The sequence below is a fragment of the Oryza sativa genome, chromosome 5, assembly GCF_034140825.1.
Source record: "Oryza sativa Japonica Group chromosome 5, ASM3414082v1".
Classification (NCBI taxonomy): Eukaryota; Viridiplantae; Streptophyta; class Magnoliopsida; order Poales; family Poaceae; genus Oryza; species Oryza sativa.
Window position 1 is genome coordinate 18174077 of NC_089039.1, and position 25742 is coordinate 18199818.

At 45.0% G+C, this 25742-nt stretch overlaps 2 protein-coding genes across 2 annotated transcripts; both read right to left on the bottom strand.

Annotated features, from left to right (window-relative positions):
• Positions 1 to 1502: 1502 nt before the first annotated feature.
• On the bottom strand, positions 1503 to 7773 carry LOC107275630 (hexokinase-10-like). Its single transcript, NM_001425668.1, has 9 exons — positions 7386 to 7773; positions 5571 to 5718; positions 5328 to 5495; positions 4866 to 4940; positions 3485 to 3640; positions 3269 to 3367; positions 3065 to 3192; positions 2285 to 2366; positions 1503 to 2181 (listed from the first exon to the last, which is right to left on the bottom strand). Exons 1-9 carry the CDS (start codon positions 7667 to 7669, stop codon positions 1807 to 1809), a joined length of 1515 nt encoding a protein of 504 aa, NP_001412597.1. The 5' UTR covers positions 7670 to 7773; the 3' UTR covers positions 1503 to 1806.
• A 17423-nt stretch (positions 7774 to 25196) lies between these two features.
• LOC136356666 (uncharacterized) lies at positions 25197 to 25742 on the bottom strand. Its single transcript, XM_066310909.1, has one exon. The coding sequence runs from the start codon at positions 25740 to 25742 to the stop codon at positions 25197 to 25199; it is 546 nt and encodes a 181-aa protein (XP_066167006.1).

Here is a 25742-nt window from a genome sequence, read left to right on the forward strand (position 1 = left end):
TCACCGCCTTCGCTGCCGGTCGCGCCGCTCTCGCCTCCACCTCCATGCCGGGCGCACTCGCCGCCTTCGCCGCTGGTTGCGCCGCTCTTGCCTCCGCCTCCATGCCCCATGCGCTCGCGCCCCTCCTCCATGGCGAGCGTGTGCAGGAGAGCGGGCCGGCCACCGCCGCCGTGCTATTCAGAAGGGGAGGGAGAAGAGAGAGAGAGAGGGGGGGTGAGGATCTGACAAGTGGGCCCTAGCTTTGTTAAAGAAAATGTTTGCTGGCTGGACTGCCATGTGTGCTATTCAAACCCTAAACCGCTCTCAACTGTACCCTAGGGGTTTTTTTGTCCGGTATTAAAAATTCATGGTGAACGATATCTGGTTTTTGAGTTTAGGGGGGTAATTCGGTCGACCGCTATAGTTTAGGGGGTAATTCGTACTTTTTCCTAACAACTCTAAGGCTTTATCTATGGAGAAAACCCTACTATCTAGTGTGCTAGTATGGAGGTGCGACTAGGGTTTACTACGATTTTTAATTGTGGCAGCTAAGGTTTCGAGATGAGTTGTCTCACTTCCAATCCATCTTCTACTCATAAGCGTCAACTCCTACTATCGCCCTATGCCATAATCTATCGCCCTATGCCACAATCTCTATGTACCAAAATAAGTTGATTTTTTAAAGGCAAAAATTAGTTGATTTCTAAAGTTGAAAGTTTATCCCAAAATAAATTAATTTATAGCCTCTTAGCTACCCTGGTTCATAAATAGAACATTTTTACTTCTTCCATATTCTTTTACTTACCCACCCACTAATATTACTTTCTTATTAATGAGCGGCACATTGATTTTCTTTTCTCACGGTTATTTTTTTCTTGAGTAATCGATTTATTTTGGATAGAGGGTGCTACAAATGATGATCCCAATCCGGTAGCTTCCCTTTGTTTTTTTGTTCATCTCTTCTCAGTTTTGCTCCCTCTGCGGATTTTGGCACTCAACGTTTCACCCATCACCCATAGAAGGATTTAAAAATGAGAGGCAATCTTAATTATTTCATTTTTTTCCTTAGTACTAGAAATGCAATAACATTATGAGGTATCTCCAGATTACTGAGCGATAATCCTTTATTTAACGTGTTAAGTTAAAGAGTCCCCAAGGGGTTATAATCTTATGACCCTCTCAACTGATTAATCCAAAAGATCATCACTTCATCACAAACTAAATCCTCTAATGACACTTTATACACCGGTTCGGTCATGATAGTGATGGCCCGTACTTGCCTTTTCTTTTCAACTTAACACATTGTTAGTTGACAAACAATCAAAAGGACTAAAACCTAAACATTACCGAGAATATATATATAATCAGAGCTTCATCCTTAGTATCCCAGGAATTAATATTTTATCGAGCAAAACTATACCCCTGCACGTTGAACCCAACAATCGCAAATACAATCTACTAATCTGATTTATCCATTCAAAAATCACCCAACATCATTCTGAAGTTACCAGATGATTACTATATACACAGAACCAAGCATTGGAAATTGACATCAGAAGAGAAGAAAACAAGATTTTGACAAAGACCACCTAATTTTACAACAGAAACGAAAATGACTGTACAAAAGCACTGATTTCTACCATGTACACATCTGGGCTACATGTATATGAATGACATAATGCTCTGCTTTTTTCTTGTTCCATTTTTTATTGACTAAGGCTAACCTATATACTCCCTCTGTTTTTTTATTTGATGTTGTTTAGTTTATTTTTGAACTAACCAACGTCATATAAAAAAGGAAGGAGAGAGTATATCTGTGTCTCATGCCTACTCGGAGTTCTTCTGCCTAGCCGATGAATATGCAGCTGCAAGGAGGGCAGCACCAGTCCCAGATCCCTCCTCCATCACCCTAAGACTAACAGTGGCTGCAATCTCCTCTCCAAGGATCTCAACTAGAGCTTCATTCAGATACTCTCTGAAGACCGAGTAGCCTTCGAAGAGGCCGCCCTCGATCGCGACCACCGTTCTTCTTCGCACGCCTCGCATTGTTCGAACCTGAGTTGAACCACAAAGGGTTCCATCGCAGCCGATCTTTTGCAGTATCGCGACAATCGCAGCCGCTGCTAGGCGGGCAGCTCTCCGGGTGATGATGTCGGAGACTCTGGCAACAAGCTTCCGGGTCTTGAGGGGAACATCTGGTAGCTGCATTAGGAAAGAAAAAAAAAAGAAAATGTGAGAGATGTCAGTCTGAAGAAGCTGTGCACTGAACAGAAAGTTGAGATTATTGTGAGCAGCTGTAAGAAACCTTAAGATGTTCCTCAAGTATCTTGCCGACTTCTCTCAAGTCCGGGGAATCATCCTCGCGGATAGCAGCTAAGTTTGGTGTACTGGACGAAAAGGCATGGCAATAAGATGATCGATTTTATCTTTAAGTAATCTGACAACAGAGTTTTGTAAAACTCGAAATGAAAAGTACTTGACCACGAAATTCAACCAAAACATAGCCTTGGAATGAAAAGTGTGATGTTTCAATGGCTCAGGCCAGCTATTTGACAGGCCAAATTGAAGAGAACTACCTACCTCAGAAAGAATCTACTATACACGGAATGCAACGAATAAACTGATGTTCATTCCCAGATCTAAGGACAAGCACACCGTCTATGCAGAAGGTGAAAAAAACCTTGCAAGATGCTATGGAAATATTCAATTATTGAAAGAAATAAGGAACAGCTACAAACCATAATTAGTCACTTTGTTCCTATTCCACTAATTATGAACAATAACCATGCTGCATTTGTAACATTATTGGACAGAACTAGCAAATGGTAAGCCGACAGTGCAAGTTGATAAAGCAAATAACATTGACAAGGAAATAGATCAAGTCAAAGCTAATGGGAAACTAAGGAACCGAGGAGAGTAGCGCAAAGAGGGTAGAAATTATCACATAGGAGCATAACTTAAGGTACTCCATATTATATACTCCAATGTTTTAGAGTTCTGTTGCAATGGAGATAAGAGAAACCTAGCATATATTTATTTGCTAAAGCATAAACTGATCTGAAAGAATTAAATTCAAGTTGGGCACCTTAAGACGAAAGGGGTCGATAGACCATCAACAGCAGTACCAAATATATCTGACTCTTCAGCCATTTTTTGGAACACCAATCTTGCAATTTCCCCAAGATACACACCAGAGATCATTTTCTCAAAACCCTACACCAATTAAATGACATTAATTTCGGCCTAATTATCACAAACTCCAAACTTCCCATTTTTCAGAAGGTCTTACCTGGTCATAATAATTCCATGTTTCGTTGTTGAAGCATATATCATAAGGAGTCAATTCTATTTGTGGAGGCCGAAAACTACCCCATTCCACATTTACTACCTGATTCATGGAACATTGTAATACAGAAAAGAATCATCAGAGATTCTGTCTCCACATTAAAATACTGATCAAATCAGAGATTTAAAGAAATGAAATAAAAGATTAAAACTAGCATACCGTTCGTTCAGAATTGGTAACGCGACCCAAAGATTTAATAATTGCATCGTTGCGTTCAATATAGCAAGCATTGGTGCCAGCTCCAATAATCACAGCAGCTACTGTGTCATCATCATAATAATGCCCGAGAGCTAATGTCCCCACAGTATTGTTCACCTATTTGTTGAACAATACATTGTAGAATCAACCAGAAATGAATGTATTTTAATCTACTAGTGAGATTACATGCATCACACTTGGAAAGCATTTTTGGATCACAAATAAAGTCTCAACAAATATATTCACCAGAGCAAAAGAATAAATGCAAGCTTAATAAATAACAATTACATGATCTCATCATATTCATATATCATATGATCATGCGATTATTCTTAGAAAAATACAAAAAAAGAGGCAGGAGATTACAGTGGGGTAATATACACCAATACCATACTTCCAGCAAGTGACCAATTCAAGGAACTTAAGAATCAAGTTGGTTCATTTTCTTTTCCTAGATCCTAGCTAGTCAGTAATCTTCAAGCCATTGTTTGAAATATTAAACTTGTGTCCTCTAAATGAACATGAAGCATATTGCTTCCTAGCTTCCAAGTCAGTTACATATGAAAGAGATATTACACTAGATGAAATATTAGCAGTCACATAGGAAATGAAGTGATTCTATGAGGATAAGCCAAGATAAGAGATTCACAAATTATCTATTAATAGCCACATTGTATACTCCCAAAAGGATTCACAGTTCCAAGTCCCAGAAAATAAAGGGGCATATTTTCTTTACGGACCAATGAATGTAAATTTATAGCACTTTTGTTCTTTACACATGTGACAATTAAAGAATTTTTAAAGTTCATGCTGAAGATACACTTTTTGGACAAAGTTCCCAGTTTTGAATTGCATGTACATGCTGATACCATTTTGAAAAAAAAAAACAAATAGGATGCATTGCATAGCATCCAGTTGCTCCAAATTTAAACTCAAGTCCATAATTGAATGTAATCCTGTTGTCATTTTGACTGAAACTCAGATTGAACTAGAAAAAAAATTAGTTCCATTCAAATTAGAAAAGATACCAACTTAGGTACAATTTAAGGCCGACAACAGGAGTAACAGGTCAATGTTTTAGACTGAAAACTAAATCACAGAGGAAGTGTACCTCATCTTTCTTCTAGCAGAACCATAGTACTTTTTCGAAAGCATGATATTAAAAATAGTGTGCGCACATACAATGGATTTATCAGTTACGAAGCTAATTAAGACAGCCAATGCATAAAGAAGAGATTGCCGATGGAATAAAAATAATCAAAATATAAATATTCAGACATGTCAAATACTTTTTCCTTTATGGAAGGAGTTTTTTCTAATACAGTACAAGCCTGCAACGTACCAATACATTGACCTTCATATTGAGTCCATTCCTAGCAAGGGCTTCATTTAGGCACTGAGCAACATCTTTCCCGACCTGATATTCCATAGGTACAAAAAACAGAGTGAAATAACCTAAGAAATCAATAGTAAAACAAGGAGGCAAGCTGGCAAGGTACTGTGTAGTGTGTAGACAAATTGCAGCACTTCAGCCATGAAAAAAACGATGGAAGTAAGACGTATAAAGGTATCAAGGTAAATGTAAGGGGTAAAACATTTATAAGATTTTGCGTTACATATTCACAATAATAAAGCTATTGTTGTGATCATTGAAAATTTAGAGTTTTGCCAGCTTTCTATCTATCTTGTAGTTTATTGCTCATAGAATTCTGGAATAGAACTTACATATTACTTTTCTCTTCAATTTAAATGGAAGGCATACAATGTAAAGCAGATTAATTGAAGACATAGTTTTGTAACTTACAGCCTCTTCAATTGAAAATTCTTTAGTCCATCGAATTAATGTCCCCGAGGAAATGGAAGTCTGTCTCACAGGGAAAGAAAATGTAAAACCAAGTGCCCTCCCCTCAACCTCCCCACCCTCTCTTTCAATAAAATTCTTCAGTGCCGAGGCAATGAAATTGAACAAATCCTGCAAAGAAATTAAAACTCACATACAGAAACTACTAAACGTTATAGGGAAGTGAAATAAAAGGGTGAAACATACATCGCTTGTACCCTTAGTCAAATTTTCGGGGATAGGCTGATGTTCAACTTTTCGATTGATGATTGTAGACCCTGCGCCAAGTTCTACTTTCAGGACTCTAAAGCTTGTTCCTCCAAGATCAATGGCATAACTGATGCCTTCCTCGCTCCTGGTCATGTCATGTGAACTACTGTAAGACAATTATCCAATTTCATATTTCTTAGAGAACTTGTCCACAGGTGGTAGAATGTGATGCAATGACTAATAGATAGACCAACATATCATATATGTAAAAAATCATAATGATTTCAGTTAGGGAAAAATATGATATGCATGAACACTACAACATTTTATACAACAATATCTACATCGAATGATTCAAATGAATACGAGGATTACAAAATCATTGATGAAGATTCCCTAAATAAAATTCCCACAAATTCTGGAAAAGTAAGTTTTGAGTTATAAGCTTATGATAAGCCGTAAAAAGTTGCATTGCCAAGTACCTCAAAATGGACCTGATTTTGCTTACATTGTATCAATGCAAGATCAACAAAGGAAGAAGGGAAAACACGAGTCTTGGTACTGCCACATACCAATGTCAATGCATTGATATACCTTAATTACCATATATCAATGTTAGTACACACTTAATTTACCACATATCAATGTCAGTACATACTCATTCCAGTTACCAATTTATTACCAAGAATCTAAATCTAGATGTTTTGGCTGAAAGTTGTACTACAAATTGTATCACTGAGACGTGTGTTGGTAAGAAGCATGACACATCAATCCCGCACTTCCCCCTCCAACATACCACCTAGCAATTAACGTCAAAACAGCATCCAACCGAAGAACAAGTACCACAATTCTCAACTGAGTGTACTATGCCTAGTGGCCATTATGGATACCATACAACCTACAGCCCGATGCAGACAACTGATGAAAGGATGTGCTGGATTCATTAAGAATATGACACTTATAACAAATGATCCATATGATTACAGGGCTCCAAGGAAATCGTAATGTAGCATAAGAGAAACATGCCATAAAAACTGTTCAAAGACTTCAGGAAATTATCCATATGATTACAGGGATCCGAGGAATTCGTAATGTAGCGTAAGAGAAACATGTCATAAAAACTGTTCAAAGACATCAGGAAATGCTAACAGTAAACAAAGCAATGGTATTGTTCAGTTCAATAAAACGGAAAATTTGCATTTCAAGAAAGTTGCATTGTTTTATGGAAATGCAAAATCACCATTGATCATCTCCACAAGGAACTAGACAAATTAAGATTCTTTACAGAAAAATGAAAACGGCCAAATTTGACTAGTGCCCAACGCAATCAGCACTCCACTCGAGGGCCAGGCCGGTGGAGTGAAATCAGCACAAGAATTGGTAAAGACATTAAAGATCAAAGAAACAAAATGCACAACTTAAATGTGCTGAGTTCATGGGTGACGAAATAATAGCGGTTCCTTTGGAATGTTCTGTTACAATTACACACAGAAGGTCAAAAACCAAGAAATTCTCTTTCCCCGCACCCACAAAGAAAAAATCAAGAAATTCTCATCAATTCGAAACCGTTGGAAGTGCCACATTGGAATTTGGAACAAAAACGCAGCAAACATTGTTCGCGTGCTCATACTCCGCCGGCCAAAATGGCGAGTCGGCAACGAACCGAGATTGCAAGAATGAAGACAACCCTACGTACGACACGGTACAACACGACGAACAAACACCAAAACCCGAGAGAGAGAGAGAGAGAGAGAGAGAGAGAGAGAGAGAGGGGAACCATCCATGATCCGGACGCGCGGCAACGTCACGTACCCGTCGGGGAGCGCGTCGACGCAGGTGAGCAGCATCCGCACCTTGCTCCCGCCGTCGGAGGCGAGGCCGGCGAACATCTCGATGGCCAGCGAGTTGACCACCCGCTGCAGCAGCTCCGCGGGCGTGGCGCACCGCTCCTCCAGGTCCCGCACCACCGCCACCGCCCTGTTCCACCGCACCCTCGCCGCCCCTCGCCTCGCCACCATCCCCGCCGCCACCGCGCACGCCGCCACCGCCCACCCCACCGCCGCCACCCTCACCCACCCCGCCGCCCTCCCCTCCATTCCCCCCCACCTCCCCTCCCCTCCCCCTCCCCGCGCCCGAGTCGATCGATCACTCCACCGCGCGCGCGTACGGCACTCCGGCGCGTCAGGAGGAGAACCCCACCCGCGGCGCGCGCGAGGTGTTCGGCGATATGGCAAGGCGCGGCGCGGATCGCAAACGGCGAGGCGGACGACGCGCGCAGCGGCAGCGGAGAGGCGGACGCGGCGAGGCGCGCGTGGCGAATAAATAGGCGAGAGGAGAGAGAGAGAGAGAGAGAGAGAGAGAGAGAGAGAGAGGGGCGTGACGTGGGGATGACGTAGGTGGCAGGAGAGGGTCATAAATTAATTCATTTAATCAATTTAGGAATTAGGAGGAGTACTGCCAAAATTAAGAGGCCACTGGTATGATGTTTAAATTCTTCCAAGTTTGACTAAAGGAAAGAAAAGAAAATAAAATCCTCCGTATGAAATTCACCGGGCAGCAATGAATGTCTTCTATATTTGTGTAATTCTGAAAAAGAAATACTAGTAGAAATTGTTTTGATCTTCCATAAATTTGCTGGGATCTCATCCGGATTTTTTTTCCCTGCAGTGATGAAGGAAAGATATTAATTGTGGTATCACGTAATGCTATCTCTATCTATCTCTCTCTACCTACCTATCCTCTGCAATCTCTGATGTATATCTTCTTGTAAGGTAACAATGGCAGGGCACTAATGATACCAAAACAGAATTGATTCAAGGAGTGCATTTGTGTTTGATGGAATAAATGTGTATCTCACAAAATTTTTCAATTAATGCAGATGGAAGATCACATCTCGTTTCTAAAGTTGGGTATCTTTTGAAATTAATGGAGGAAATTTAGAGGAATTATGAAAGAACTGAACTAAATCACACGGAAAATCTGTGAAATCCTTATGTTCTAAATAAGTGAAAATGGTCATGAAAATTCCTGATCAACCGATACCCGTTTCTGATTTTTACGGGCTAAGTAATATGGAAATATTTACCGATGAAAACACAGAAAAAGATGTAAAAAATATGGGAATAGAAATGGAAATGATTTTGCTTTAATAAATGCCCCAATATTTATGGTCCATTTCTTTATCTCACTCAAAATTTAGAGGCCCATCAACTCCTCAACCAAATCCCTAGGTTAACTACAAAAGTCAAAAGGGTGATAGATTGTAATTTACATAGTGCCATCTTGAATTTATTTCATGATATTACACAGCTACAAAGTTAAATGTGTGATTTTACAATTCAATGTTTCCGATTTTTATTACAGGTTTTCAACCAATATTGACTTGTTTCCGTCTGTATCCGTATAGTATCGGTTCCGGTTTTCCAATATTTTTTATACTATTATCATTTTTTGCTATACTGTTTCCGATTTTGTTTTTGAAAAAAAAAGAGATATGGTTAAGTAAATGGTTGAGACGTTTTTTTGTTCGTTTCCGACCCTTTTTAGCCCTTGTTCAGTTAATCCCTATGTGGGAGGGATTGGAGGGGATTTATTAACACCTATTATGGTGTAGAATTATTCTCCCTCAATCCTCTCCAATTTCTTTCAATCCCCTCTAAACTGAATAAGACCTAAGGGATGCATTTACAACTTGAAATTAAACTCTAACCATACAGAATTCCTATGTTCTAAAGAACCCCTTAACTGTGTAATTCTCATAGGACTCGAACTTGAGTTTCTACATTATATTCTACACAAGTACCTGGTACAACAATGTATAAAAGGCAAATAGCTTAAACATAACAGCATAATATGATTTTTTTTCTTTTTTGGTTTATGAAATCTCTTAGGCCTTCGGGTTTTGGTTGAAATTTTGTAGATAGTTTATCTTTTGTAGAAATTGAGATTAGGATTTATCGGACCTTCCCGAGCCAAAAACAAGGGATAGTTTTCATAAAAATCGCTGACTCCCAATAACATTCGGTCAAATTTTATAAAAATAATAATAATAAAATGGTCTGAATTTTTTAAACTTGGTCGGGAACTAAGCAGTTCGCGTTCTCGAGCCAGTCCAGTTTTTATGGAAATTGACAAGGTTTTGTCAATTTATATTAAACTAGAAAAAGTGCCCATGCGTTGCAACGGGAAGAAAATTAAGGAAAATCTCGCTGGCGGATTCGGCCGTTTGGAGCAGAGGGATGTGAGCCGCTGTCCATCTCAAGGAGAGCGTAGCCGATCGGTGACACTGAAGATGGCGGATGTTTTTTTTTATGATTTTGGGTGTGTTAGGTCTTAGATACGACTCATATGTTCCGCTTGTTGCTATGCTCTTTTTTGACGATTTGTGTTCTGTCACACCCTGATTTTTGTTTCAGGGATTTGTAAATTATTTCTAAAATTTATATTAAATTTTATTAATTTACAAGTGAAGTTTAATGTGAGAAATAAAATTTCCTAATTAAAACATGGCTATATTTAATCATTATTAAATTCTCCATGATTAATTATATTCTTTGGAATTTTCCAATTATTTACTTTAATAATAGAAAGAAAATTTTAGTAATTATTTAAACAATTATTAATGATTAAATGATCTAGATAAATATTTTGTTAAATACTTTGAGTGTCCAACTATTTTCATAATTTTCTTGAAATTATTCGAGCATTGGAAGTGTTTTTTAAAATTCAAAGATCATTTCGGTGATTAATTTAAATGGAAAAGTAATTAAAATCCTCCCTCCTTGGATCAATACCCATGAAGTCTGTTTTCTGTCCCTCTCCTCCTCCTTTCGGTCTGTTTGCTTTCTTTCTTTCCCGTTCGGTCCAGCAGCAACAGAGAAAGTCTAGGGAGCATCCCTCAGTCCCTCCTCTCTCTGTCGCCGGGGGCCCACGTGCCACAGTGTCATCTTCCTGAACTCCCATGCTCGGCGAAGCCGGCACTGCCGCCTCCCCTTTGCTCCATCCATCTTGTGCTAAATCCCGCGAATTTCGGCTCAATTTTCATCCCGCGTACTTGGAATAAACCTAGTTTTTTTTCCATGTCCAAATCTCGTCATTCCCGAGTCAGGCTTCCCCAATTGACGGACGAAAATCAGGTGTGACAAAAGGAAAGTTACGAATATTTTAATTAGTTAAGATTTGATCGAGATTCCCATGTTGCAAAACACCCTTAGACTGTTATTAGAGTTCTTTTTTGAATGTTTGTTGGAAGAGTTAGAAGCGTACTGACATGATGTTTGACCATTCGTATATAAATAGTTTTTTTTTTTACTTCTTGTGATCCACTACATACGTGTTCCTCGTGAATTGCTCTAAACATTGACGTTGGAAAAAATTCGGTTGTTTTTTTTGGAACATTTTACCAATTTAGTAAACTAAGTTGATGACGACATGACGTCCAATGATGCTAGCAACCGACCGAGCTCGTCGATCTCCAAAATTCCAAATCATTTCACCCTACATTACCTTTTTTTTTTTTTGGAAAGGCGTTTCACTCTTTATTACTTGCCGTTGTATGCGTGAGCAAGTACGCAGGAACCGAGGAAAGCAGCGTACAAATTGAGGCGGGCCGGGCTTAATCATTAACTCGAGCAAGGAAAAAGTACACCGAAGGTCCCTTAACTTGTCATCGACTTACAAAATCGTCCCTCAATCACAAAACCAGATATATAACATCCCTCAACTTACAAAACTGTTCATTTTGGATCCTTCGGTAGTTTTGACCACGGTTTTATCCGACGTGGCGGTTGAGTCAGTGTGGGACCTACGTGGGTCCCACTTTCAGTCTCTCTCTCCTGTCTTTCTCTTCTCTCCTTCCTCGCTCTCGCACGGGCGTGGGGATGCTGGTGACAGGGCTGGTGCCCACGGCGGCGCGCGCGGCTGGAGGGTGGTGCGGCCGGCGACGGCGGCTCCCAGGGTCTTAGCTTCATCCAGGTGGCAGCGCGCAGGCTCAGGGCGGTCGAGGCGGCGAGCAGGGGCGGAGCTAGAAAAAAACAAAGGGGGTTCTACTCGCTTGCTTTACTCTGGTTTGAATCAAATTTAGCTTGATACGGGTGCCTAAATTTAAACTGACGGGATATATATATGGTGAAAATAGATAAACTATAGGTAAAAAAAATTTTTTGAACCGGGTTCGTGGGTACCCCTCCAGCTATACTAGCTCCGCCCCTGGCGGCGGGGAGGCTTGGGTACGGTGGCGACGGCTTCGGGTCCCACGGCACGCCGGCGAGCCGATGACCATGCCGATGGTGCAGAACGCGGTGGCGAAGAAGCCCATGACCAGCTGCATCTCCATCACCAGCGCATACGTGACGGCGCGGCCGCCGGCGGCGGCGTGCTTGTAGGCGAGCTCGACGAGCGGCAGGGTCGGTCCTTGCAGCATATACTAAACATAGTTGACAGCATGCTGTGCATGCATGTGTTGTGCAGAAAACAAAAGGAGCCAATCAAATAGATGAGCTAAATAGTGTAATAGAGCCTTGATTTTTGTTTCTAGACGAAGTCATCTGCGCCGGTGAAGACGCCGAGCCCCACGCCCGCCAGCAGCACGCGTCGCGGCGTGAGGAACAGCGGCGCGCCGCGGCGGAGGTAGGACGCCGACACGGGCACTAGCAGCAGTGCGAGCTTTGGAGATACAACGACGGTGACGACGCTGGCTGCGTCGTCGTCGGGAGTAGCGGCGTAGGTGGAGGCGGAGGCTGACGCTGCGGCTGTGGTGCCCCCCCGCCGCTCCTTCTCCGCCCGGCCTCGCGCTTGTGCGTCGTCGGGAGCGGCGGCGAATGTGGAGGCAGAGGCTGACGCTGCGGCTGTGGTGCCCCCCGCCGCCCCTTCTCCGCCCGGCCTCGCACGTGTGCGTCTTCGGGTGTGGGCGTGTGGCCGGACGGCCTCGACGCGCCCCGCCTCGCCCCGCCCTGCCGGCCTGCCTACCCAGAGAAGACTGAGAGAGTAGGAAGGGAGAGAAGAGGGGAAAAGAGAGGTGATGACGTGCCACCCTGACATATGGGTTTCATGTGGGTCCTACGTTTATTCATCTGCCACGTCAGGTAAAACCCAAAGTGATCCGGTTTTGTAAATTGAGAGCATATATCCGGTTTTACGTTCGAGGACGATTTCGTAACTCGATGCCAAGTTGAGGGACCTTCGGTGTACTTTTTCCACTCGAGCAACAAACATATGGGCTTCGCTAAAAGCCCAAACAGGCCGGCAATATGTTGCACCGTGGGCTCGCGGCCCAACCAGGCAGCCTACGGGCCGAGCCATGCGTGGGCTCCTGAAGCTGGACGACAAGAACCTGGCCGGCTACTGGGTCGAAAGTTTCTAGAGGGAAGTGGAATAAGTCCACTTGGCTCCCTCGAATATAGATATCTTAATAAGTGAAATCAACAAGCTTTCTCCAAGGAGAATGAGCCACATCATTAAAATTGCAAGGACCGTCAGATTCAATTGGTAAAACGATATAGACCGTTGAATCATAGGAGACTCATCAATGATAGTGAAATCCATAAGATCAGTCATGAAGCTTCTAGACGAAAGGCCCTTTGGCAGAGAACTCACGTTCCTAGTCAAAATAGCCTACTCAAATAAAATATATAATTTTTCATAAACATAATACTATACAATACACAAATATAGATGGAGAGCACCAGCAGCTCATCTAAGTGACCCAAATGACAGAACACCATCCACCCGTAGCGCCAATTTTGTTACTCCCTTCATCTCAAAATATATAAAATTGATCCTACTTCGCATATTCCTTCATTTCAACTAACTACAACCATCTTCTATTTAATTTCTTCATGTACTTCTTTATCTCAATTAATCATAACCTTCACACTTTCTATGAAAAAAAATAAAACATAACTTTCCCATTTAATTTTATTGTCCTCTCCTTAATCCCATAAAGAAAACGTAAAGGTACCTACTCTCTATCTACAAATATAGGCATTACAAATGCTTAAAATTTATTAAAAAATATAAGGATTTATAGAATAACTTACCTTCAATCTCACCTCTCATTCAAATTTCTTTTCATCTTACTCAACTATTTTCTCAACTCCTATCATTACTCGGTAAAGAGATATAAAGTTTTATATGATTGAACATAATCTTTGTTAAACAATATGGAAATCCTTATATTTGATGACAGGGAGAGTAGTAAAAAAAATGTCATGTAATTATCAAGATTGGTCGTCAACTTCTATACGCAGGTTATGCGAATGCTTACCGTCACGCGAAGCATGACTAGGTGGCTAGTAATAATCTAATTTGTATCCTTAACTCTAATACCAGGTATTTTAACCCCTAAAACTTTTAACTTTTAAAACCGGCGCAAAATAACTCCCTAAGTGGTTTTGGCTGACATGGCACGTTCATTTAGTCCGCACTGCTGAGTCATCGTGGGGTCCCACATGTCAGCGTCCCTCTCCCTCTATCTCTTTCCTCTTTTCTCACATCCTCTCCCATCGCCGCCGCGGGCGCGGTGCTCCCTTCCTCCGCTCCGCGTCTTCGGCCTCGGCCTCCGCGGCGGACACCTCGCCGGCGCCAAGGGACGTCGTTGCAACCCTTGTCCGTGCGCTCCTTCTCCGATGCTATTCGACCTCATGGTCCTCCACGGCCGCGCCTCAGGCTGGCGCGCGTCCCCGGCCGCCGCGCCGTCGTCCACTGTCGTTCCGCCTACGTACTCCTGCAGCTCCATCATCAACGGCACCCTCCCGCCGTCGCCGGAGCCGTGCGCCGGAGCAGCGACCGTCCGATCGACCCGGAGCCATGTCGAGGGGCTCGTGGTTGAGGGACCTATAATAAACTTATTCCTCCAGTGAAATGATCGACACGCTACGGCCCACGTGTGGTGGGGCTTGTTACTCTCCAACAGCAGTTACGATATGGGTTTTCATGCAACTAACTACCGGTGCTGATTGCTGCAAATGCCGTTGAGACCAAAAACAACACGTACGATGGGCACGGAAAAAGGCTTAAGTTGGGTGAGATTTTAACGTCAATCAAGTCAGTTAGTAGTCAGAGATCATCACCGGAATATGCAACGTTCAAAGAGAAAACCCAAAAAAAACAAAAAAGGAAAGCGAATCGATTTCAGTACTCAGAGCGCTTGACCTCTGATTTAACCATCGATTCATCAGTCGAAAACAACGCATGAAAAGCGGCCCTAACGACCGATGTCAACTCAGTCGATCGATCGACCATCAATTTCGTGAGGCAAATGCAACAAACTCACTCGATTCGATTCGATCGATCGGTATATGTGTTTACTTGATTGATGATGATCGATCACTGGTGATTGGTCACTGCCGTCGCCATCGTTCGTAGGATCGGATTGATTGATTGGCACGCCGCCATCGAGTTAGCTGTAGCTAGCCATCGATCGCAGATCGAGCTTCTTTTTTTAGTGAGCCGATCGATGGACGTCGACGCCGCAACGATGATCGAGTCGATGACAATCGAATGCTCGATCAGTTCAGTTGAGCCTTCTCCTGTTCACCGATCGATCTATCCACACCGACCGCACATGCGTGCGTGCGTGCGTTGCAACCTAGTTCACACGACGGCGACGTACGTCCGGTGATCATGTATGGGCACTTGGCACCTACTAATGTCCTCCCTCCCCGGCCGGCTTTGAATTGCTATACTCAGCGGCGAACGCAGAAAAAAGTTACCAGGGATTCTTTAATTTGACCTATGCGGACTGCGGTAGAATTCTCAGGTGTCCAATATAATTTGGTTGGCGTGTCTCATATGGTATAGATATATAGGCTATAACGGTAAAAAAAAAAACATGCAGGTATCCCAAGGACCCCTGTTGGAACTTAGTAGGTACGCATAGGGGCAGATACAGAACAAGATTTAAGGGAGAACTCATCTCCTTCTTTCTTCTTCAGTCCCCCCTACTATTTATTTTTTCACTATTCTTCTCCTTTCGTCTCCTCTTCTATCAATGGTGATCCAGCGGGGTAGGAGGGACTCGAGTCCCCCAGCACCCATGCTGGATCCGCCCCTGGGTACGTACGCCCCTGGCTATATCCTATAGCTCCCGAATGGAGAAAGCGTTTGGATTGTCTAGCTAGTTGTAATTTGCCTTGTTAATTTTGAGCTCACCTTTTTACTGCTACGATCGCTTTAAGATTCGTGTGGCACTCTTAATTTAGCCCGCTCCATCGCCTCCTTCCCCACCATGACTCACTTTTGTGTAATCCCGGCCGCCCGTGTGCTACCAACCTCTCTCCATTGCTAGCTCCTTCACTGGCACCTAATTCGACACCTTTAATTATGTTCGTAATAAGTGTGACCATACTTACTCATCATAGTCACTCATATCTCTTTAGCAGCTGGCATTTTATATTTGTCACCTCCATTATACTGCCGCCACATCTTAAATTTACCATCACCACCTATTGTCCTTACCTGTATCTTGGTCGGACACAAATCTTCTGCAATTCTGCTTATACAATGTGTGACTGATAGGTCCGCCTAGACACAACACATATCAGTGATAGCTACTATAGGGAGTAGTATTACATTGGATCTTATCGGCCTTGCTAATGCCACTCAAGTGCTCCTCTTTATCCTATCCAATGACGACCTAATTTAACCATTTCATAGAAAGAGATGTCATTTTCACAACCGTCTTCGTATTGATTCAAGATCGAGAAGACAACAGCTTCGTGAGGTTCTCCTTCTGCACCATGTTGTCAACCTCCTAGCACAAGCTACAGTCACATAAAATATGTACAACTAATATATTCAATACTGAGTGAAGGCACGCGTATACTCTACTTAGCTTAATTAGAACATGAATCACATACCATGGTATGTAAAATTAAGCTGGCCTCATCAGCTAGAGATTATTACATAGTTTCAAGTAATAGTGTTATTGTAATAATTAGCTATAGTTTCTTTGAAGTAAATACCGGAATGAATTACATTATCTAAAAATTGGTGTTAATGTTAGGGTGACAACCCCTTTAAAAAATCTATAATGATTTGTTGGCTTGTTTTAAAATTATTATTCCGTTTTTAACTATTCCTTCAATAATTGACCTCAAATTATCGATAGTGTTGATGTGCATCTGTTTGGGAGCCCATATCCTATAAGAAAAACCATAATTGATTAACCCTGACAAATAAATTTCCAAATAGGTAGAGATAACATGCCAATAAATCCCGGTGGAATTGTGGCTATACCAGAGGGCCCTTGAAGACATTCTCTGCGTTCATTCGTGTTTTGATTATTTGTGTCACAAGTTAAATTTGGCGCTTATTTGTGTTCCTAGTACGAATTTGTGAGGTTGACTCTTGCCATTTATCTATTCGGTATACTTTAAAAGATGCATACTTGTGGGTGTGTACATGTGCTGTTTGTTTTGTGTAGAGTAAATTGAATCGTCGGTACACGAACTTGTTAGGTAGATACAGTCTAGTGCACGAACTTATAAAATGCTTTGGTGTATGAACTTGTCTGGTGCGTGCGGAGGAAGGCGAAAAGAACACTACGTGGCTAATCTTATTGATTTAGGGGCTGATTAGGATATCATGTAAACATATATCTGAGAAGGTTGTTATTAGACATACACCTTTTCAATAAACATGGCTAATTTTATTGATTTAGGGGTTGATTAGGATACTATGTAAACATATATCTGAGAAGATTGCTATTAGACATACACCTCTTCAATAAAAAATAGAAAAAATTGAGTAGGATATAATGATAGTAGAAAAAAGATTTAAAAACTGAGCAATGGTATAAGGGTTAGAATTATACCAAATTCATTTTTTTCATGATGAAAGATAAAATTAGAGACCAAATTTATAAATATTGCATGTCTTATGCATACTCACTACACGTATGCACGTCATATCCTAATCAACATCAGCTTCGTAAAATTAATATTGCCAAGTTATTTCTATCCTCGTTTGCACGAACTAGACAAGTTCGTGTATTGAAACGAGCATTTTACAAGTTTATGTTCTAAATTGCACCCACCTAACAAGTTTGTGTACCACCAATGCAATTTACTCTTTTGTGTAATTGGATATCCTATCTTTCTATATAGTTATAAAGAAAGACATGCAAGAAGCCACATCATCAACAATTTTAAACCATCTTTTGGATAAAAAAACTACTTATTCATCCAATTCAATCATTTATTAATTACCCATTCATCTCCCTTTGCTTCACCTTATAGTCACACATAGCACTGTTACATATTTTGTGGATAACACCATATTTTTCGAATACAATTCAAATAATTGTTTAATATGTGTGTTTTGTTTTATTGTGCATGATAAGATAGCATATATTTATTAGGTATCGTTACTTGAATCTATTTTCAGAAAAAACTTTAGTGAAGTAGAGATGCAAATTGTCTAACTACAACGATACCCATATTGTGCATGAAAATAATATTCATATATTATAACAATATACCATGATCCTTAGAAAAATAAAGCATGAATTTTATTTTTAATAATATAAGGCATATATAAATCCACATTATCATATATTTTATATATACTTAGAGTTGCACCTAACCATTTAAAACTATGATTTTGTTTGACGATAAAACTATAAAACCCGTGTCAAAGACATGTGGTGCTAATTAGTTATAATAATACCTCTTATCTGAAATTGATAGTCTAATTACTTAAGCATCGGGTTAATTATTTTAATATGCATTCATACTATTGCAAGAAATTTATTCCATATTACTTAGGAACTTAATTAAACCTCATAAAGAATTACAAACTCATATTGCATTATTTCTACGACTACTTGACAACGCACTCAACTGTCGCCACCACGTGATTTACAAGAATAATAATATTATGCCAGGTTATATCATACACACATATATAGAGAGAGGATCAGTACGAAGATCAAACCGTTGAAAAACATTATAGAGTTGAGTAGTATAAGCAATGATCGTTAACTAGCAGAGATTCGACAGGTAGTTTAACTGATCAGGTATGAAACTTTTCTTTTTTTGAACGGCTGATCAGGTATGAAACTGATGCATATAGAATAAATTCTGATATGACTAGCTAATCTGTACTTATCCCATCTTTTTTTTAAGTACTTATCCAGTTATGTTACCGTTAGGAAAAAAATACTAAAGCTAGTTAGTTTGTCAAGAAACTGTTGAAAAGAAGGTAAAAGCAGAAACAGTTATCTTTGACCGGTTTGGCCGAATTAACCTTTTTCCTTTCTGTATTTTCTTTCTACAGAGCCTAACCTTTTCTCTAAAGAACTGTTGGCGTAACTTTATTTGGTATATGGGCCTCTAAGTTTTAGCTTAAATTAATCAAGATGGTAAGTTTCTTTTCTCGTATATATTATATAAGTCATGAAAGGTGTAGAAAATTAATCATGAAAGTTTTAGCTCGCACGGTGATTGTCAGGACTCTGTCTCCGATTGCATTAGGCTGGATGCTTCCTTTCACCGACTAGAACGGACGGCACAACAGATAAATTGGATCAAATCGAATCTCTATCTCTACTATTATAAAAATTAATATGTTTTTTTTTCGATATTTCTGTACGTCATCCGTGTATGAGTCAGTTTTTTTAGTTTGTTCGCTTTTGGAAATATATAAGGAATCGTATAAGAAATAACTATCGGACTTCTAATTGTAGCTCATAATTTCCTAACAAAATATATATACAAGTGAATTTATCATAGTGAATTTCACCTTAACTAACCCATATCTCTATCTCTACTATTATAAAAATCGAAGATGTTTTTACCGGTATTTTGGTACGTCATCCGTGTATGAGTCGGCTTTTAAGTTCATTTGCTTTTGGAAATACATATCCGTATTTGAGTCGGTTTCTAAGATCGTTCACTTTCGGTAATATAGAAGGAATCAGAAGGAATCATAAAAGAAATCATGTCACGGAGAGATCCTCAATAGCGGGGAATCGTGAGACCCCCCATTTGTGAGTTCGGCCGGGGACGGAGGCTCATCTCTTGGAAATCACTCGCTCGTCCCTAGGATCACCGGCGAGCTTGCACGCAAACGGATTATACAGGTTCGGGCCGCTATGGAGCGTAACACCCTACTCCTGTGTTTGGGATTATGGATGAGTTTTACAAAAGATTTCTTGACTCTAGCAAGCGCACTCGCTTCCTCCCTCCTGGAGTTTAGGTTTTTTTCTCTACCCCCCCTTCTCAGTGGGCAGGGTCCTCCTTTTATAGCTCAAGGAGATACCACATGCACCGCCTCTACCTACCCTCTATCGGAGAGGGATCCCACTCTACTTTTCCTGGGCTTTAAACCGTGCCTTCTCCCGGAAGCTAAGCAACAACCGGTTCTCGAGTGGAACCAGGCGCCGCCCCCCGCCTGACTCGGGGGACAGCCCTGTCATTCCCTCATAAATGAACGATGACCTGTGATAGCCCTTCCTCGAGTGACGCTCGGACGTGACGGGTCATACCCACCCCCACTCCGCCGGGTACAAGGGCGACGTGAGGACATGGTTGCCCTATCCGTCGGATGTGACGGTGCCAGGCCGGTCACAAACCGGTCACATCCGTTAGACAGAGGTTAGCTAGGCGCGCCGCACGTCTGCCCTTACCGCATTAAATGCGGTGAGGGACAGTTGGTGCGTCGCACATTTATGGCTGTTTAGCCTGTGCTCTCGCTCTTTCCCTCCGCCGCGTGGAAGCCGGGTGAGGGCCTCGGGGCGAAGCCGCGGGATAGCCCGAGGGGGTGACGCCATGCCCCGAGCCCCCCCCCCCCCCGCGGCTTCCACGACTCGCGTGACGCGCGAATGAGGCTAACTTGCAGAGTCACGTGGCCGGAGGGAAAGTAATTCCCCTCTACTTCACATACCCCCTAGTCCATATCTCCGATAGTAGCCCCCGGCGCTATATCAGGTATCGATTTCCTGAGATCGTTCTGACATGGTGCCTCACGACTCCTCGAGCTGGGGTTGTGGGCCCGGTAGGGGATCCAAAAGGATATCGCCGCGTGGCCAAGTTGGCATGCCAACCATAACAGCGGTTTGACCGCCACTGATCGCGCTCATGATGAAGATGCTTGAGGCGCGATAATCCCGGGGGGTCAGTCAGACCACGCCTCGATTCTCCCGCTCGCTACTCCTGCGGAGGTAGTGGTGATGGTTTGCTCAGCCTGCGCTCATAGCCGTTGTGCACTCCACCTCGAATGCGCCACTGACAGACGCACTAAAGGCAGGAACAGATAGAACGGGCGACGTGATGAGTGGGCGCAAGATGCGAAGAGACAAATGCGGGCGCGAGAATCGTGGGGGCAAGTATGGGAGCACGAAACGAGGAGGCAAGTGCGGATGAAGCGAGGATAAAAGGGGGCGGAGGCAGAGACTCTGCCCCTTTCCTTTCGCCAACTGCCCACTCGTCCTTTCGCTTCTCGAACCCTAACATTCTCGCCACCTCATACTGTCTCGCGCTCCACGCTCTCCGCCACTTCTCCGCCGGTTGCCATGGCCCAAGACACCGGCGACGCAGTGCTCCCTTCCTCCCGCATCACAGCAGACATGCACCTTAGCCTTTCCCGCAAGATCATGCCGGACGGTGCCGTCGTGCGGGCGGGAGAGTCGCGGCCGTGACCGCGATATCTGGAGCGATCCATGCACCTCTTGTCCTTCGCCATGACGGGCTTGATTCCGCCTTTCTCCAGATTCTTCCATGAGGTTCTGGATTTCTACGAAATTCATGCCTTGCATCTCGCACCCAATGCCGTGATGACGCTGGCCATCTTCGCGCATTTGTGCGAGATGTTCATTGGGGTGCGACTGACGATGCGGTTGTTCTAGGCCTTCTTCATTCCGCAGCTGTTGCAAGGCGCGGTGGTGGGGGGATGCTACTTCCAACCCCGGCCAGGCACGGCGGGTCAGTACATCGAGAGCCATCTCTGCAAGAAATGGGAGGACTGGAAGAAGGATTGGTTCTACACCGCGTTGCCGGACCATCCGCGACTTCGAGTTCCCGCTAGCCCTCCTGAAAGGTCCGCCGCATGGCTGGCAACTTCGGAGCTGGGCGAGGAATACGACGCGGTGTGGGATCGCCTTAGGGGCCTGCAGAGCCTGGGCCTCACAGGGGCGATGGTCTTTGGCGATTACTTTTGCCGTCGCATCGCACCTCTTCAGGAACGATCCCGTGGAGCGTGGGAATACATTGGTCCCAACGACCCCATGCGGACGCATGTGGGCGAGCGCTGGGACTGGGGTGCGGAGGACGCGAAGAGGGTGATTCAGCGGGTGCTGGGACTAGACTCCGCCGAGCCAACACTAATCCCAGATGGGATTCTTCCCCTCTGCTGCGACCGCGACCGGGAGAGCATTCTGGCCGTGATGTCTGCCGTCGGCGCCGGTAGGAGCCGGTCCAGCCGAGGCGGCGCCAGCGGTAGCGTCATCGGCACGGGTGGCGGTGGTGCGACCACGGGCGGGAGCCGGGCCGAAGGTCCAGGCGGCGGTGGCTCAAGGGCGCCTGGATCAAGCCGCGGACCCGGAGACGATTCCGCCGGCGACCCAAAGGGGAACTCCTCGAGGTCCGATTTGCCAGATTTGCCCACAACACGGCGAGCAACTCCTCGAGCCATGAATCTCCGTGCTTCTTCAGGACGTTGTACGTCTTGGTCTTGAGTCCTTTGAGGATTTCGGCATTGGCTCGCTCGACTTGGCCGTTGCTCTTGGGGTGGGCAAGTGAGGCAAAGCACAATTTGATACCCATGTCGTCACAGTAATCGCCAAACAGCTCACTAGTGAACTGGGTGCCGTTGTCTGTAATGATACGGTTGGGCACTCTGAATCAAGACGTGGTGCCCCTGATGAACTTAAGAGCAGAATGCTTGTCGATTTTGACAACTGGGTAGGCCTCGGGCCACTTGGTGAATTTGTCGATGGCGACGTACAAGTGCTGATACCCGCCTCGAGCCGCCTTGAATGGCCCAAGGATGTCCAGCCCCCAAACTGCGAAAGGCCAAGATAGTGGGATGACCTGTAAGGCTTGAGCCGGCTGGTGGGTCTGCTTGGCGTGGAACTGGCATGCCTTGCTCCGCTGGACCCATTCTTGGGCATCTTGTAATGCAGTTGGCTAATAAAAACCTTGCCGGAAGGCTTTTCCGACCAAAATTCGTGAGGCCGAATGGGCTCCGCACTCACCCTGATGAGCGTCGGCTATGAGCTCGATGCCCTGCTCTCGAGAAATACACTTCAAGAGTATCCCGTTGGCGGCACGCCGGTATAGGGTCCCTTCTATAAGGACGTACCGTTTGGAGATGCGCGCGAGCTTTTCAACTTCTGCGCGATCCTCAGGATGAGTATTGCCTTCGAGATAAGCCCAGATGTCGGTCATCCACACGACCTGACGAGGGGGGTTAGGGTTGACCCCCTCGGGCCCCGAGGGGCGCGGGTCGCCCGGAGTCGAGTCGGTGGGCGTGTCATTGGGGTCCCTCAAAGGGCTCGGTCGCACCGATGGTTGCGCGAGCCTTTCCTCAAAGGTCCCTGGGGGGAGTGGGACTCGTGCCGACGCAACACGCGACAACTCGTCAGCAATTGTGTTGTCGCGTCAGGGCACGTACCGCAGCTCAAGTCCGTCGAAGTGGCGTTCCATGCGCCGTACCTCACGGACGTACGCTTCCATTTGCGGGTCGGTGCACTGATACTCTTTGGATACTTGATTTACGACCAGCTGGGAGTCTCCCAAGACCAGGAGACGGCGGATGCCCATTCCGGCTGCCGCCCTCAATCCCGCGAGGAGCCCTTCATATTCTGCCATGTTGTTCGTGGCTCGGAAGTTGAGACGAACGACGTATTTGAGGACATCCCCGTTTGGCGAGGTCAGCGTGACTCCGGCACCTGCACCTTGAAGGTTGAGGGAGCCGTCAAAATGCATAACCCAGTGCCCGCCACGAATGTTGGCGTTTGGATCCTCTTCTTCTCCGGGAAGGGAAAAAGGGACATTGGACGGAACAGGTTCGTCCACCGGGGTCCATTCCGCGATGAAGTCAGCCAGGATTTGACTTTTGATCGCGTGCCGCGGTTCGAAGTGCAGATCGAACTCAGCCAGCTCGATGGCCCATTTTACCACTCGTCCAGTACCCTCTCGGTTGTGCAAAATTTGGCCAAGAGGGTATGTCGTCACTACGGAAACCCGATGCGCTTGGAAGTAATGACGCAACTTCCTTGAGACCATTAAGACGGCATAAAGCATTTTCTGGGCCTGCGAATACCGGGTTTTTGCATCTCGAAGTGCCTCGCTAACAAAGTAGATGGGCCGCTGCACCTTTCGGCGGGGCCAGTTCGTGTTGTCAGGGGCTGATGACTCGGAGCGTGCCTGTTCGGAGGTCTCGGGGGGATCCCGGACTGCCTCGGGATCATAAGGCTCGGGGCCACCTGCCAAAGCCTCCGCTCCTCCCTTGGGGGCCTCGGGGTCCTCCCGGGGGCTGGAAACTTTGGGCGCTAGGCCTTCGGGGGATGAGGGGCCATTGCAAGCCGAAGGGGCCTCCCGTTCGCCTTCCTCACGCTCAACTACTAGGGCGGCACTCACCACATGGGGGGTCGCGGCCAAGTAGAGTAGCAATGGTTCCTCCGATCCCGGGGCCACCAAGATAGGGGGGAAGTGAGGTAAGCTTTCAGCTGATTGAGAGCTTGCTCAGCTTCCTCCGTCCATACAAACGGCCCGGAGCGCTTGAGGAGCTTGAATAGGGGCAGCGCCCTCTCACCCAGTCTCGATATAAATCGACTCAGGGCGGCCATGCATCCAGTGACGCACTGCACATCCCTAAGCTTGCTGGGGGGGCGCATCCTCTCTATCGCGCGTATTTTCTCAGGATTCGCTTCTATGCCTCGGGAAGAGACTAGAAAACCGAGAAGTTTGCCCACCGGCACACTGAACACACACTTATCGGGGTTCAGCTTTACGCGCGTGGACCTAAGACTATCGAAAGTTTCGGCCAGATCTTGTAGCAACGTGTCCTGGTGGTGCGTCTTTACCACCAGATCATCGACATATGCCTCTACATTGTGCCCTATCTGATTACTTAAGGTAATACGAGTCATGCGCTGAAAAGTAGGGCCTGCATTCTTCAACCCAAAAGGCATAGTTGTATAACAAAAGGTGCCCACAGGAGTAATAAAGGCAGTTTTTTCCTCATCTTCCCTAGCCATACGAATCTGATGGTACCCTGAATATGCATCTAAAAAGCACAAAAGGTCGCACCCCGCAGTGGAGTCGACTATTTGATCTATGCGTGGTAGAGGGAAGGGATCTTTGGGGCATGCCTTGTTGAGGTCGGTGTAGTCGATGCACATCCGTAGCTTGCCGTTGGCCTTCGGGATGACCACCGGTTCGCCAGCCACTCCGGATGGATCACCTCGCGAATGAAATCAGCCTCCAGGAGCCGCGCCACTTCCTCCCTGATGAAGGCCTGCCGCTCCGGGGCTTGACGCCGCACTTTCTGCCGGACAGGTCGCGCATCCGGCCGCACGGCAAGGCGGTGCTCGATCACCTCCCTGGGGACCCCAGGCATATCTGACGGCTTCCATGCGAAAACGTTAGAATTCGCCCGCAGGAAGGAGACGAGCGCGTCTTCCTATTTGGCGTCCAAGGTTCCGCCAATCTTGGCGGTCTTGGACGGGTCGTCACCAAGGGGGATTTCCTTGACAGGCACCTCGTCAACCGAGGTGAGGCGCTTCTTGGAAGCGCGGGACGCAGGGGCTTCTAGGGCCTGCGGCTCCGTGGCCACCACCAAGTTGTCTGCGTGCTGCTCCGCGTAGGCGAGGGCGATCTTGACATCACCAAGGACGGTGATGGGACCAGCAAGACCCGGCATCTTCATCTGGAGGTAGGCGTAGTGGGTGGCGACCATGAACTTCACCAACGCGGGTCTGCCCAGAACCGCATTGTAGGGTAGATTGAGGTCCGTCACATCGAAGTCGATCCGCTCGGTGCGGAAGTTGGTGGAGTCACCAAAGGTCACCGGAAGCTCTACATGGCCAAGCGGCCATGTGTGTCCCGGAGTAATGCCAATGATTGGGAGCGACGGCTGGAGCTTCATCCCTGGGGCCTTAAGTGCATCAAAGGCAGCCGAGGAGATGATGCTCAGACTGGCCCCTCCATCCACCAGCACACATTTCAT